Here is a 12,954-nt window from a genome sequence, read left to right as displayed (position 1 = left end):
TACCTCCAAAAAAAAAAATCATATCATGAGAAAGACTATATTTATCTGTAATCATATAACAGTATATAAATATAATAGCATAGGATGTAATGTAATGATTTGCTTCTTATTGCATGGATTAGCTGTGTTGTGGAGCTTGCCAGTTTGGATATTCAAGAGCTTTGCATTGATGTTGTTTCATTATCTGGTTGGCGACTTACAAACAGTGGTGAAAGATTGCTAAATTAGTGACAGTTAATAACAGTTGAAGTTAATGACAGTTAATAACAGTTGAAGTTAATGTTGCCATAAGATATTCTGAAATAAGGCCACCACAATCCATGAGCCTTTTACTCAGCTAAAAGGCCTTTAGTTTGAGACCCTGAACAGCCAGAAGCAGGCGTCTGTTTGCCATTCTGAAATGATCATACTACAATGGATTTCCATGTATTTTCTTCCTTGGGTATTTAAAAAAAAATCTTTTGTGAAATCGTAAGATTAGGCAGTGATGTATCCAGGAATTAATTCTGGATCGAGTTGGGTGGAGGGTTCCGTATGTGCATCTTCTGAGTATTAATGTGTTTTGTGCAGAAAAATGAACATTTCAAACATCTGCCAAACAATTGTATTTCGGGACAATAAGTGGTCACTGTACATCATAGAATAAAATGATGAGCGCTTAAATTTTGCACATCCTCTTGTTTGAACATAGCCCATAATACCTAACACTTTGATCACATGATTTCAAGCAGTGGACCAAAACGTTGAGCTGTTTCCTTTGAAAACTTCTCTTCACGTCAAACCCTCACCACATCAAGAGCAGTGTGTTCAATTTTCTCACCTCATGTATGATATTCTTTAATGCTGTGAATTCTCTGAATGTTTACATAAATAAGTGACATATGTAAGTACGGATTAAAGGAGAACAGAACATACACAACAACACAGAAAATCATATTTGCATGCATTTTAATGAAGCTAATGTAATGCCAGAACCACAGCGTTTGCATGGGGGAAATGCAGAATTGACTAATAAACAAAACTCAGCAGATCACATCTAAACATGCAGTATCGATATTTGAAATGGAATTAGCTTAATTTTAGCTGTAAAGATAAGTGCATGGTGAAGCACATTATAAGATACCTGGGATTTCACCAGCCTGTGTCCCAGGACATTTTCACCATTCAGCTACCAGGGAGGTAATTGTCTACACAAGAGTGAGGCCATTAACGTTTCAAGAAAGACAAAGAAGTGTTGTTGATGTACTTCTTAACCCAGGGCAAGAACTTTGAGATCTGAGTATAAACGTTGGGCAGACTTGGGTAGGTGCAGTTATAATTATAGTTGAAGGAAACGATTCCCACTGCTAGTCCACTGCACACCAGGGGACCCCCTGAGTCTCCCTGCAAGAAACAGTTTTCAGGATTTAAGGAATTGTGGGAAAACACTTCAAGATTACGACTCACTATTCCAGCAAACCTCACTTCATGTCTGTTCTTTATATTTGCAAACGATGGTAGCAGATTACTCCGTAAAGTAGACTGAGTAAGTAGATTACTTCTTAAGGCTGAGGTGAATCAATATGCTCTTAATTGGAGAAAGTGTTGCATATGGGCACAAAAACTAGCCATATTGTAGAATTCGTGCATCAATGATCAGAAGCCAAACCTGCACTGTTTTAATAAATTTAAGGGAACAAATGATGAAATTCCCTTAACACAACAATCTAATTAGGAGCCTATTGGTTCACCCCAAGGGCAGTACAAACATGGAATTTTTATTCTTTAAGGCACATATAGGTATTTCTGACATAATACAAATAAAGAGGGTGAATCTAATGCATGAATATTTATTTGATGAAAAATTGAAAAATGACAAAACATACCTGGCAGAATCCTCTTTTGTCGGCATTTCCCCCTGCACACATCATCCTGGGCGTGATGTCTTCATTCCTCCACCGTTTCTTGGCACTCTGCTCGGGCCACAACACTCACATTGACCTCCAGGAGGCGTGAGCTTCCGTCCCCATTCGATTTGATGGCCCCCCCATCCTGCCACACCGCAGAGCGTATCGGGCTCTGTGTCTTCGTCTTTCTCAGTCCTCACCCGGCACACAGGTCAGCGGTTAACGCTAATCGTTCGTTTCATCTGAACACCCGTGTCTTCCTTCAGTGTGGTGTGACTTTAGTGCTTCGTGCACCTTGCACAAAACCAGCAGCTCACCATGTTTTTCCGCTCTATTGACTGCTGTTTGCAAGCCAAATTACCCCTCGGGGACATTAAAGCTTTACTCTACTCTGCCCTACTCTGGTTATGATGTGGTCTGATGTGGAAGGCCTACTCGGGGTGGGGGAGGCTGGGGGCCTACTTCACCATGAAATGACTGCTTTGAATTATTGACTCCCCTCTTCACACAGTAGCAGTGGTTTATAACCCCATGGCCACGAAAAGTTTGAGCTTACGAAAGCACAAATGGGATATGTAGTCGACAATTAGAGGTGAATGCTCAAGCCGATCATACTATGGACTTCACTTCCCATAACCCTTATAGAAATAAAAATGGTAAGAAGAAATTTTAGGATAGCGCTTCCGAATTTGCTTGTGTCCAAAGTTGGAAACAGCGATAGATTTACCCACTAGCATCTGTCCAAAATGTAAACAAACCAGGCAGTTTTCACGGTCGGGAAAACTTTTATGACAACGTCAGCAGAAGTCAGTGACTCACAGCGGTTGGAAAGAACGGTAACGATAATCTTATATTTGTAACGTTACCTATCAATATGCCAGCTAACGTCATTGTTACCTAGCTAGTTGTCAATGAATGAACTATGATATCTGATAGTATGATAAGTAGCTAGCTAGTTAATAGCTGTCGGTACACTGTCTGAATGTGATGTTCACTTAACTTAGAAAACTACCTGCCGATAGTTGTACTCGGTTGCTAAGGAGGGAATTAACGTGACTCCCCATGTTTCAGTGTTATGGGCACGTCTTGTAAAATTACAAGTTTGTTTTAGCTATCGATATCTCTTTTTAACGTTAGCTCCCCCTCAATATTTAGAACATGTGCATTTGTCCCCCTGAATTTAGTGTTTTCCTTTACATTTCCACCATAAATTGATGCAGAAAAGGCACAAATTGGTGCATAAAAATTCACCATGAAATGAAGTGTTTCACGCTCAATATTTCCTGGGGGAGGACCCCCAGACCCCCCCCCCCCCCCCCCCCCCCCCCAATGTTCAAACGAAACCTACACCACTGGCTGTACGTGATTAGCTTCTGCTCTTTGTCTTAGCCACAAACTTTTCTGGAACCATAAAAAACAAAATACAGAATATCACTACGCCCCCTTCCCCCCACATCTCCTCCCCAACAAACCAACAGAACATAATGAAATGCAGCATCATGTTTAATTTATTAATCAATATGTGCATAATTTTACAAAATTGACAAATAAACAATGCTTGGTAGATCTCTTCCATGCAAGCAGTAATATAATTTGTAAGTGGAACCTGCTTTATTATAAAGATAAGCACATGGTCAGTGTCCAGGCATACATTATGGTTGTGTATGGTCGCATATGACCTAACACCTACAAGACTGAATTATGTTTAAAATTAAAAATTTGAAACACCTCTCAAATTATGGAAATACTGAAACTATTTTAAAATAAGAAAACTTCTGGCTGATGAAAAAAAAAAAAACAGTGAATATGTCATTAATAAGACTGACTTGGTGGTATAGCTCTTCTGATAACAGACCAACACATTCTCCATCCTGTGTCTACTGGCATGGCCTTTCACTATTAAACTCCCAGAGAGACGAAGACACGGGCACTGCCCACCTCCACACCCCTACCCTGCCTACATAAGTGAGGGGTCATGAAAATGTAATAAGACTAAGGAAAGTTTTTGATGTACTTCTTGATCCAAGGCAAGAACTTTGAGATATGGAGCATCGCGTAGTTCTGGCAGGGCACGAGAGTCAAGCGCTCCGGCTGAATCAGCTGATGGCTCAGCTGAGTGATGTTCGCCTATCACAGTACATTCACTTAACAGGGCGGTCTACTTAAACAGCCTCCCTCGACTCATTCGGCAGATTCTGGCCGGGTAATGTCATCAACCTTATTTAAATTCTGCTGAGCTCTGAGTCTAGCGGTAAACGCATAATATACACAGTGTTGCCAACTATTTTCTATGGAAAGTAGCTATATGGCCTCCTCTAAAAGTCGCTAAATTGACAACACCGAATATATTTGATTGCGGGGACGTCTCACAGAGGGGCTGGTTTCACGAATATCGCAAGTCTTTCGCTAAAAGCGGAAACGTTCCAACATATGCGGGCACAGGTTAATGGCATGCTTATTGTTGAGTTTCTCACCATCAGAGTCAACGCTAGATGCTCTCACTGCTAAAGAATCCCTGGCGTGAATGCTTTCGGCTACCTTCCGGAACGCAGTAGAATTTTTTTAAAGCAGCCCACTGTGCCCATATTCTCAAGTGAAATATTTAAATATTATTTAACGGTGCCTGTTGAATAATATTTAAATAGTGACGTATTGAGAAATAATTCTTCGAACCTTATTGCTTCGATGCCTGCCCTCGCCCTTATGTCAGCGAATTAAGCGAAACTCAAAAACGCAATCCCCAATCGTCTCTGCTTTCGAGACCGGGCTATGCATCTTTTCCAGCGTATCCATTTGGCAGGAGTCGCTTCCGATAGCGCAACGCAATTATTTTAATGGAAACTAGAAAAATGACAAAGTATACCTTACAGAATCCTCTGTTGTCAACACTTCCCCCGACACACATCATCTTGGATATGCCGATCCACTTATTTTGGCACACCGCTTTGTCCACGACACTCATGTTGACTTCCAGAAGGCGTGAGCTTACGTGCCCATTCGTTTCGGTGTATCCCCATCCTGCCACACTGCAGAGCGTTTTGGGCTCTATTTTTAAAAAATCTTTCTCAGGCAGGGGGATCCACTGCACTTCTTTGCTCTTCTGAACTGCAGTCTTGCGCTGCTCCAGGAACAGAGCCAATCGGAGTCCTCGCCTGGCACACGAGTCAGAAACAGAGCCAATCAGAGTCCTCGCCCGGCACACGAGTGAGCTACTCCAGAAACAGAGCCAATCAGAGTCCTCACACGTCTTTTTGTGCTGCTTTTAAAAGCACATGGATCAACCGCCTACTGTGCCTCCACGTTGCTGTCGGCGTGGCACAATACAACTACAATGCCCATTTCGCAACGCAGGAGAGAGTGTAACCAGTTTAGTTCCACATTCAGTGAAAGATTTCTCAAAGAACCCTGCTAGAAAAGGAGGAATGCACCAGACAGAGATTCAGCTGTTGCTTAGAAGAATACAGCTGGCTTTAAATAAAATAAAGTCTAGTGTTTTTGTTAGATTACACCGACCTTATTTATACAACTATTACATTTTAATTTCAGTAATATTAAACCACAATGAAATGGTGAGTTGGATCAGTTTTATTAAAAGCAATTGTGTCTTCACACACAAATCACCATTATTGTTTCATGGGATTGCGCAAAGTACAAAGTACAAGGTTTTAAGAAGCAAAATAAAACTGCATTTTTTAAACAACACAAATTATGAAAAGTAAGGAAGTTATCCACGTTTAAGAATGCTTTTGATCCATTTTATGTAGCGGGGAATAAGCATATAAACATCCGGGGTTCTGTTATCTCCACATCGCTGTCCTGAGAAGGAGACGGTGCCGGCTGCCTTTCCATCGCACACCAGCGGGCCCCCGGAGTCCCCCTGCAGTGCACAGAATGGAACAATCCAGATATTTAAGACTATGGAAGCACACACACACACCCCCGGAGTCCCCCTGCAGTGCACAGAATGGTATGATCCAGATATTTAAGAGTATGGAAGCACACACACACACACACACACACACACACACACACACACCCAGAGTCCCCCTGCAGTGCACAGAATGGTACGATCCAGATATTTAAGAGTATAGAAACACACACACATACACACACACCCCCAGAGTCCCCCTGCAGTGCACAGAATGTTACAATCCAGATATTTAAGAGTATGGAAGCACACACACACGCCACAGACAAAACACACACACATACGCACAAACACACACACATGCACACACACACACAGGCACTAACACACACTCACACACAGGCACACATACACAGGCACTAACACACACTCACACACAGGCACACACACATACAGTCACACACAGACACTGTCACACACTCACACACAGGCACACACACACATGTGCGTGCACACACACACCCACACACACACACGTGCACACACACACACACACACACATTTGAATAAAAAGTGATAATGCTCTTTGTCAGCTCACTTTCTGTCACAGTTTAAGGCGTGAAAAATTGAAAGTTGAATTTGATCGCACCATTTCCCCGTTCACAGATAGCGTATGTAAGACTTCCTGTATCATGCAGTGCTTTCATACTTTTATTTTTTGAAACTTTGGTCAGACTGCTCATTCACTGCAGATCGTAGCTTGCTCTCGTGTCCTTAAATCAATGAAAGGAACATCTTGCGTCTTGAAAGGAACGTCGTTTTAGCCTGCTGGTTACATACCGAACAGAAGCCTTGAAACTGCCTCTGGCCCGTTGCACACACCATGCTTTGGGTAATCCGAACTCCGCCTCTCCACCGCTGAGCGCAGTCGGGCTGTCCCAGGACGGTGGTGTTCACCTCTTGCAGTTTGTCGGGGAGGGTGCTGTTGTCACCCACGTCCCCCCAGCCTGCTGTGCTGCAGACCTTGCCCGACGGCGGGCGCCGCTTCAGCAAAGGGATCGCCTGGACGGAGCTCGTCAGGTTCACCTTCCTGTCCAACTGACAGAAACGATGGGGGGGGGGGGGGGGGGGGGGGGCTCACACTTAACAGGGTTCTACAGTGCTCATTTTGTATTCGACTTTGCAATGGCCGGGATAGGGACATTCAGGGTTCCCAGTCTAAAGCAAGAGACACTCCAGAGACACTTCTGTGATGATGCTATGCCTCCAGAGGCTGTTTCAAATCAAAATCAAATTTTATTTGTATAGCGTATTTTACAGCAGTTGTCACAATACGCTTTACAGACAACCCTGGCCTAAACCCCCACAGGAGCAAGCCTAAGGCAACAGTGGCAAGGAAAAACTCTCTGTGGCAGATGGGAAGAAACCTTGGCAGGAACCAGGCTCAAGGGGGAAACCCATCCTCCTCTGGTCGGCTCAGGGTGCCGACTGGTGACCAGCATGTCAGTCAGTTTTATAAGATTTGTATGTATATTACCTGATTATTCTTTAAAAATCAAGTTTTTATCTTATTTTCATTTGGAACTATTCCCTATGGTGAATATAGCCTGTTCTCAAGGACACTGTGGCATAGCTTCCTATATCAGAATAAAATATGCACAACATAATTACTGCTTCCAGTAAGAAAAAAATGAAATAAAATTTCACCACACGAAATGTAACATTTGGATCTGCTTTGGGTTTCCATACCTTGAGTAGCATGAGGTCATTGTTTTCCTTGTTGTATTTTGGGTGTGGGTAGAAGCGGCTGACCCCCAGTACCTGTTGAGTTGATTCTGGTGAATGTAGTGAATGAGCACCCAGGACTATTCTGTATCGCCTGAAACTAAAAAAAAAAACAAAAAGAAGAGTGGTTGGATTTAGCTGCATTTGCAGGACTTCCTGAATGATCTTGATGGTATTGATGGTGTTCATTTTACTTTACTTTCCTTTGCCTGAAAGAAAAAAACAGCCAGGTGAAAAGTGATGATAGGCTACTCAACTGTTTATCCAGCTAACCCTGGCTCGGATAGTTTATGACAACTTTTACATTTGATTTTCAAGTGCATTAGCCTAACATCTTAACAGAAAAAAAGGTGTAAAAAGATGTTATTTTTTTGTTCACAGAACACATATGTAAATGTTAACAACTGTATTTCTTGGTGTTACGTATCCACGTTTAAATATAGCAATTTATTTTTTCCCCGTCCAGTGTGTGTGTGTGTGTGTGTGTGCATGATCTGTTATTGGCGGAACACTTGGGTCATTGGCTTTAGAGGCGATGTAATGAGAACTCACCCATTACAATGGGCAGCGGTGAGCACAAAATCTTCACTGACCAGAATTCCTCCACATAGATGTCGCTTGCCCTCCTGCAGAGAAACCATGTAAGGGCGGGAATGGGGCTTCGCTTCAGTACCCCCAACGATACCCAGTCTGTCCTCTTCAGCTCCTTGGGGTAGTGGCAAGGGGAACATTACATTGCATTTATTTGGCAGACCAAAACAGACGTACGGTATAGTAAGTGCATACCGAAGGTCATTGGAACAACTACAAAACACAGGTCCGATAAGGTGCAATACTCATACAGTTATTCATAGCCAGTCTGGTTCACACAGTAAGCATAGGCTAGGTCAGAAAGTTATGGTAAGTCAAACTAGGAGGAATGACAATGAGCTACAACATCAAGATAATGATACGAGTGGAATGTAAGTGTTGGATAGAGATACAAGGAGAAACACACCTCCACTCACAGCTGATTCCACAGAAAGATTTGGCGAACAATATTGAAATATTGAATTCAGTCAACTGATAACTATTTGCCAGTATTTGTGTTCACAGTTGTTTCGTTGCATAAAAAATAAATTCTGCATTATCTACTGCCGTCTTATGAAATTCCATTTGATATAGAGTTGAAAAGTACATTTCTCTACTGCAGGCTGGTTGGTCGTCACCTGCTTTTCCAAAATGTTATAAGTGATTCTTCTGCTTTTTCTGATCTGCAGCATTCAGACTGCAGTGCTGTGGTAATTCAACGCATATAAATTGAGCATTTTAGAAAAGGTATCTGACTTACCACTTTGCACAATGTACAGTGCCACACACACACAGAGTAAGAAAGTCATGGTCAGGCTGTATTGTCCAATGTCGGGATGCAAGTGAATTTAAATACATTGGAGTGATTTCTAAAGTCATTGCAAAAAAGGAAGTAATAGCTAACTTGTGAAATCTCCTAGACCACAAACAGACAAGGTGTTTCAGCAGACCAGGCACTGTCAATATTTTCTCAGCCTGAACTGGCAGTCTTAACATCAGTGCATTTCAATAGCATCATAATGTAAGTTATTTTTACTTTATTTTTTGCATAAGTACTGAACAAGTTAAATGCTCCAATGCACAGCAGAACAATCTCTAATACAATAGAGATAATACAATACATATAATTGTATTGTACTGTTATTCCAGCAGTGAATTCCTTCAAGAGAATATATATACACTTACTGGCCACTTCATTAGGTACACCTGTTCAACTGAAAACTGCACCCGTTAACGCAAATATCTAATCAGCCATTCACGTGGCAGCAACTCAATGCATTTAAACATGTGGACGTGGTCAAGATGATCTTCTGAAGTTCAAACCAAGCATCAGAATGGGGAAGAAAGGTGATTTAAGTGACTTTGAACTTGGCATGGTTGTTGGTGCCAGACTGGCTGGTTTGGGTATTTCAGAAACTGCTGATCTACTGGGATTTTCACGCACAACCGTCTCTAGGGTTTACAGAGAATGGTCCAAAAAAGAGAAAATATCCAGTGAGCATCAGTTCTCTGGGCGAAAATGCCTTGTTGATGGCAGAGGTCAGAGGAGAATGGCCTGACTGGTTTGAGCTGACAGAAAGGCAACAGTAACTCAAATAAACACTCGGCCACTCCTGTCACCTAATGAAGTGGCCAGTGAGTGTGTATATATATATAATTTGTTGTTAAAATTTTCAGTTACATGATTTAAAAAACCTTATGCACAAAGCAATCACAGTTGAATACATGCTCAAGTACTTAAACCTTAAGAGTTCCTTAATTCTTCAGTTTCTTTGAACAATATGCGTAAATAATATGCTACTCAGCCATGCAGATGTGGACTTGCTTTTGTATTTTGGATCATTGTCTTGCTGCTGTTCCAAGTGTTCTCCAATTTTAAGATAACAGAGTCCCTGAGCCTCAGCAATGGCTTTGTAACCCTTTCCAGACTGATATATTTGGTCTTCTGGTATTTCCTTTGATAGTGGCATAGTGTGTTTCTAGAAACTTTGTGGTGACTACTTTGATCTGATGGCAAAGTTCAGTATGAGTGAGGTTTAGTTTCAATGGGGGTGGGCTGCATGATGCTTGGTCGTGTTCAATCAGCTGAATCTAATTATCATACCATAAAATAATAATTTTACAAATGTGTTTCGTGTTTACTCAGTTTCCCTTTGTCTAATATTACATTTTTGTCCAAAGATCTGAGACTATTCAGTGTGACAAATATGAGATAATAGAGGACATCAGGAAGGGGGCAAATACTTTTTCATGGCACTGTATTGCAAAAATAAGAAATTTCAGTCTGCCATTACTATACTTTTGTAAAGCACTGTATATTATACAAACACGGTTCTGTTTTTGGAATATATATTTTGTAATACAGAAGACGCCGTAAACTCAGTTATCAATTTTACATATTTGCAGACTTTCTTCTTTGTACATTGTACATATCATCCTGATAAAAATGACCCTGACATCTGACTCCTCAGCATTTATATCCCTATTGTACATAGTTACAATCTGTTGAGAAGAGGTTTGCATTTGCTGTGCTATTGGGGTGGTAATATGTGCATCCACCAAGTTACACCATAGTAGAGCATGGTACTTATGCAGCACTGAGGGTTTGAAATTTGTTGTTCTTCTTCTCCTCCTCCCCCTCTTTATTGTCCCTGCATCCTGTCTAACAGTGATCAGTTAACCTCATTTAATGTAAACCTGTACTCACACGATGCCAATAGAATATTTAAGGCAATAGAACATTCTAAACAGAGTGTTCTGTTTAATGTTCTATGGCTACCATTCTTTTTGTTTCTCCCTTGCTAACTGCTCGCTACTTCCTCTCCCCACCTACAGAGCTTAGTTCACAAGCCACATTGCTGTTTCTCAGCCGAACTATGAGTGAAAGTGGGAAGAATAGCTTCCCGTTCTTACTGGTTGTACAACATGCTACAGTTAAAAAGAACACCTCCCTTTAAAATGTAAATGTTTGTTTTGAATTAACATAGTATGGACTATGGCTTACTAATGCTCACCCATACATCTCACTCACTCATTCACTCACACTTTCAGACTTGATGGTGTCACAACTTCACACAAGTGAAATCTTGGTCAGATCTTGTGAAATAAACTGGTCAACAGACAAGCGCACAGTTGTGAAACAAAATATTTGAATGAAAATATATGTGGGTGTCAAATATTTAAAATAAGTTTTTAAAAATTATATATATGTATATTGATATTTTGATTGGCTGCAAGTCTGGAGACAGAGACAGCCATTACAAAACAATAATTTTGTGGTCAGTTAACCATTTCTTAGTCCATTTTTGTGTAAGTATAATAAACTATTATTTTCCAAGTTTTTAGAGCAAGCAGTATCAAGCATGACCTATATTGTTCACTTTATAAATTACTCTTTGCTCATATTTGTAAGGGGTGTGACTAACCTTGGAGGGCACAGAATAGCCTATACACAATACACATGTCAGAAAGTAGCATATAAAAGCCGTGCTTTTCTGTATTTACAATTTCAGTGATTCACAACATTTATAACATCATTTTTAAATGTCTCTGTATTTACTGCACTGTTCAACAGTACACTGCGTAATGTTGCGGTAAATAGAGGCACATTTCAGAACGCTCTGTGAACCTCTGTAATTTTTCATTCAAAATGTTGTTTTCGCGTGCATCGCTTTCTGGCTAACTGCGAAAGGAGAGCATTGCTGAGTTGAACTAGCATCTCTTCCTGTCTGTATGAATGGAAAATTGACCCATGCTGACCCATTTTTTATTTTTTTGCCTTTCGGTTCTCGGAAGCAGCTCGACAGACCACGCGGGCACAGGAAATTGCTCGCACTTCAAACCGCTTCGGGCGAAGAAGCAGTTACCCAAAGATTTTTTAGGTCGCAGGGTCTGTGATGCGCGCCGAATACGCGCGGCTGTGTGCGGACACAGGCTCACAGGCGGTGGAACACACGCACGCAAGGCTGCGAGAAGTTGCACAAATAGACTCAAAGGTTTTAAAGATGTAGCCATTTTGAGTGTGCAATGGAGTGCTGTGTAAGTGAGTAGTGATGATGTGGATTACCTCCAAAAAATCATATCATGAGAAAGACTATATTTATCTGTAAACATACAACAGTATATAAATATAATAGAATAGGATGTAATGTAATGATTTGCTTCTTATTGCATGGATTAGCTGTGTTGTGGAGCTTGCCAGTTTGGATATTCAAGAGCTTTGCATTGATGTTGTTTCATTATCTGGTTGGCGACTTACAAACAGTGGTGAAAGATTGCTAAATTAGTGACAGTTAATAACAGTTGAAGTTAATGTCGTCATGAGATATTCTGAAATAAGGCCACCACAATCCATGAGCCTTGTACTCAGCTAAAAGGCCTTTAGTTTGAGACTGGAACAGCCAGAAGCTGGCGTCTGTTTGCCATTCTGAAACGATCATACTACAATGGATTTCTATGTATTTTCTTCCTTGGGTATTTAAAAAAAAAATCTTTTGTGAAATCGTAAGATTAGGCAGTGATGTATCCTGGAATTAATTCTGGATCGGGTTGGGAGGAGGGTTCCGTATGTGCACCTTCTGAGTATTAATGTGTCTTGTGCAGAAAAATAAACATTTCAAACATCTGCCAAACAATTGTATTTCGGGACAATAAGTGGTCACTGTACATCATAGAATAAGATGATGAGCGCTTAAATTTTGCACATCCTCTTGTTTGAACATAGCCCATAATACCTAACACTTTAATCACACGATTTCAAGCAGTGGACCACAACGTTGAGCTGTTTCCTTTGAAAACTTCTCTTCACGTCAAACCCTCACCACATCAAGAGCTGTGTGTTCAATT

At 41.0% G+C, this 12,954-nt stretch overlaps 2 protein-coding genes across 2 annotated transcripts; both read right to left on the bottom strand.

Annotated features, from left to right (window-relative positions):
- Window positions 1-931: 931 nt before the first annotated feature.
- LOC118225194 lies at window positions 932-5,225 on the bottom strand. The gene is made up of 5 exons (XM_035413283.1): window positions 5,181-5,225; window positions 4,655-5,142; window positions 3,768-3,790; window positions 1,866-1,969; window positions 932-1,383 (listed from the first exon to the last, which is right to left on the bottom strand). The coding sequence occupies exons 1-5, from the start codon at window positions 5,223-5,225 to the stop codon at window positions 1,207-1,209; spliced, it is 837 nt and encodes a 278-aa protein (XP_035269174.1). The 3' UTR covers window positions 932-1,206.
- A 228-nt stretch (window positions 5,226-5,453) lies between these two features.
- Window positions 5,454-9,005, bottom strand: LOC118226608 (mast cell protease 1A-like). The gene is made up of 5 exons (XM_035416377.1): window positions 8,870-9,005; window positions 8,092-8,245; window positions 7,504-7,639; window positions 6,595-6,852; window positions 5,454-5,763 (listed from the first exon to the last, which is right to left on the bottom strand). The coding sequence occupies exons 1-5, from the start codon at window positions 8,916-8,918 to the stop codon at window positions 5,611-5,613; spliced, it is 750 nt and encodes a 249-aa protein (XP_035272268.1). The 5' UTR covers window positions 8,919-9,005; the 3' UTR covers window positions 5,454-5,610.
- Between the last annotated feature and the right edge of the window lie 3,949 nt (window positions 9,006-12,954).

This window comes from Anguilla anguilla, chromosome 4 (assembly GCF_013347855.1).
Source record: "Anguilla anguilla isolate fAngAng1 chromosome 4, fAngAng1.pri, whole genome shotgun sequence".
Lineage (NCBI taxonomy): Eukaryota > Metazoa > Chordata > Actinopteri > Anguilliformes > Anguillidae > Anguilla > Anguilla anguilla.
Note: the sequence above shows the minus strand (reverse complement) of the source record. Positions and strands in the feature narration are given on the sequence as shown.

What these genes read in the sequence shown, in the direction of transcription:
- LOC118225194 (XM_035413283.1), bottom strand. Translation starts at nt 5,225, where the DNA reads ATGGGCATTGTAGTTGTATTGTGCCACGCCGACAGCAACGTGGAG. An exon ending in TACGCTGGAAAAGATGCATA is followed by an intron (nt 3,791 to 4,654) that starts GCCCGGTCTCGA and finishes TCTCTCTGGGAG; the next exon opens with TTTAATAGTGAAAGGCCATG. An exon ending in ACAAAAGAGGATTCTGCCAG is followed by an intron (nt 1,384 to 1,865) that starts GTATGTTTTGTC and finishes TGTTTCTTGCAG; the next exon opens with GGAGACTCAGGGGGTCCCCT.
- LOC118226608 (XM_035416377.1), bottom strand. Translation starts at nt 8,918, where the DNA reads ATGACTTTCTTACTCTGTGTGTGTGTGGCACTGTACATTGTGCAAAGT. An exon ending in ACCGCTGCCCATTGTAATGG is followed by an intron (nt 7,640 to 8,091) that starts GTGAGTTCTCAT and finishes TTTTTTTTTTAG; the next exon opens with TTTCAGGCGATACAGAATAG. An exon ending in ATGACCTCATGCTACTCAAG is followed by an intron (nt 6,853 to 7,503) that starts GTATGGAAACCC and finishes CGTTTCTGTCAG; the next exon opens with TTGGACAGGAAGGTGAACCT.